Source organism: Lepidothrix coronata, unplaced genomic scaffold, assembly GCF_001604755.1.
Source record: "Lepidothrix coronata isolate B3197 unplaced genomic scaffold, Lepidothrix_coronata-1.0 Scaffold721, whole genome shotgun sequence".
In the NCBI taxonomy this organism is placed as follows: Eukaryota; Metazoa; Chordata; class Aves; order Passeriformes; family Pipridae; genus Lepidothrix; species Lepidothrix coronata.
Window position 1 is genome coordinate 1 of NW_016690901.1, and position 1411 is coordinate 1411.

Sequence of the window (1411 nt, forward strand, 5' to 3'; positions counted from 1 at the left end):
GTGTGCCCCGGTGTGCCCCAACCCCCCCAGGTGCCCCCCAGACCCTCACCGTTGATGAGGTAGGGGTGGTTGCAGCACTTGCGGAGCTCCATCATGGTGTTGAGCAGGTACCACCCACTGCGCCCAGGTGTGCCCAGGTGTGCCCAGGTGTGCCCAGGTGTGCCCCAACCCCCCCAGGTGCCCCCCAGACCCTCACCGTTGATGAGGTAGGGGTGGTTGCAGCACTTGCGGAGCTCCATCATGGTGTTGAGCAGGTTGGGCACGTTGCCGTGCCCCGCCCCCTTGGCCAGGTAGGCGAAGTTCCTCTCGAGGATGGCGCGGTAGAACCTCTTCTGGATGCCCGTGAGCTCCACCTCGATGATGGTCTCCTGCTTGGGCGCCAGGTTCTTCTCCACGTCCTCCTTCAGCCGCCGCAGCATCATCGGCTTCAGCAGCGCCTGCAGCTTCTGCACCTGCACGCAGAGACACACCTGGGCAGGTGAGGGACACGCCCGGGACACACCTGGGACACCTGGGTAACCCCAACACCCCCTGGGATACCCCAACCCCCCTCGGCTTCAGCAGCGCCTGCAGCTTCTGCACCTGCACACAGAGACACACCTGGGCAGGTGAGGGACACGCCCACATCACCTGGGACACACCTGGGTAACCCCAACACCCCCTGGGATACCCCAACCCCCCTCGGCTTCAGCAGCACCTGCAGCTTCTGCACCTGGGCAGGGAACACACCTGGGCAGGTGAGGGACACGCCCACATCACCTGGGACACACCCACCTCACCTGAGATACCTGCAATACCCCCTGGGATACCCCAACCCCCCCCGGCTTCAGCAGTGCCTGCAGCTTCTGCACCTGGGGGAGAAAAACACACCTGGGCAGGTGAGGGACACGCCCACATCACCTAGGACACACCTGGGACACCTGGGTAACCCCAACACCTCCTGAGATACCCCAACCCCCCTCAGCTTCAGCAGCGCCTGCAGCTTCTGCACCTGGGCAGGGAACACACCTGGGCAGGTGAGGGACACACCCACATCACCTGGGACACGCCCACATCACCTGAGATACCTACAATACCCCCTGGGATACCCCAACCCCCCTTGGCTTCAGCAGCGCCTGCAGCTTCTGCACCTGGGCAGGGAACACACCTGGGCAGGTAAGGGACGCACCCACATCACCTGGGACACACCTCGGACACGTCCACATGACCTGGGATCACCCGGGACATACCTGGGATACCCTGACACACCTGGGACACGCCCACATCACCTGGGACACACCTGAGATACCCCGACACGCCTGGGACACACCTATAAACCTGGGACACGCCCACATGATCTGGGACACACCTGAGATACCCCGACACGCCTGGGACACACCTATAAACCTGGGACACGCCCACATGATCTGGG

General features: G+C 63.4%; 1 protein-coding gene across 1 annotated transcript; it reads right to left on the reverse strand.

Moving 5' to 3' along the window:
• Nucleotides 1-196: 196 nt before the first annotated feature.
• Nucleotides 197-1227, reverse strand: LOC108510363 (chromodomain-helicase-DNA-binding protein 8-like; the record flags this gene model as incomplete). Its single annotated transcript, XM_017840041.1, has 4 exons — nt 1189-1227; nt 671-712; nt 541-582; nt 197-452 (listed from the first exon to the last, which is right to left on the reverse strand). Coding segments are annotated over exons 1-4 (379 nt in total), but the record flags the coding sequence as incomplete, so codon positions are not given.
• Between the last annotated feature and the right edge of the window lie 184 nt (nt 1228-1411).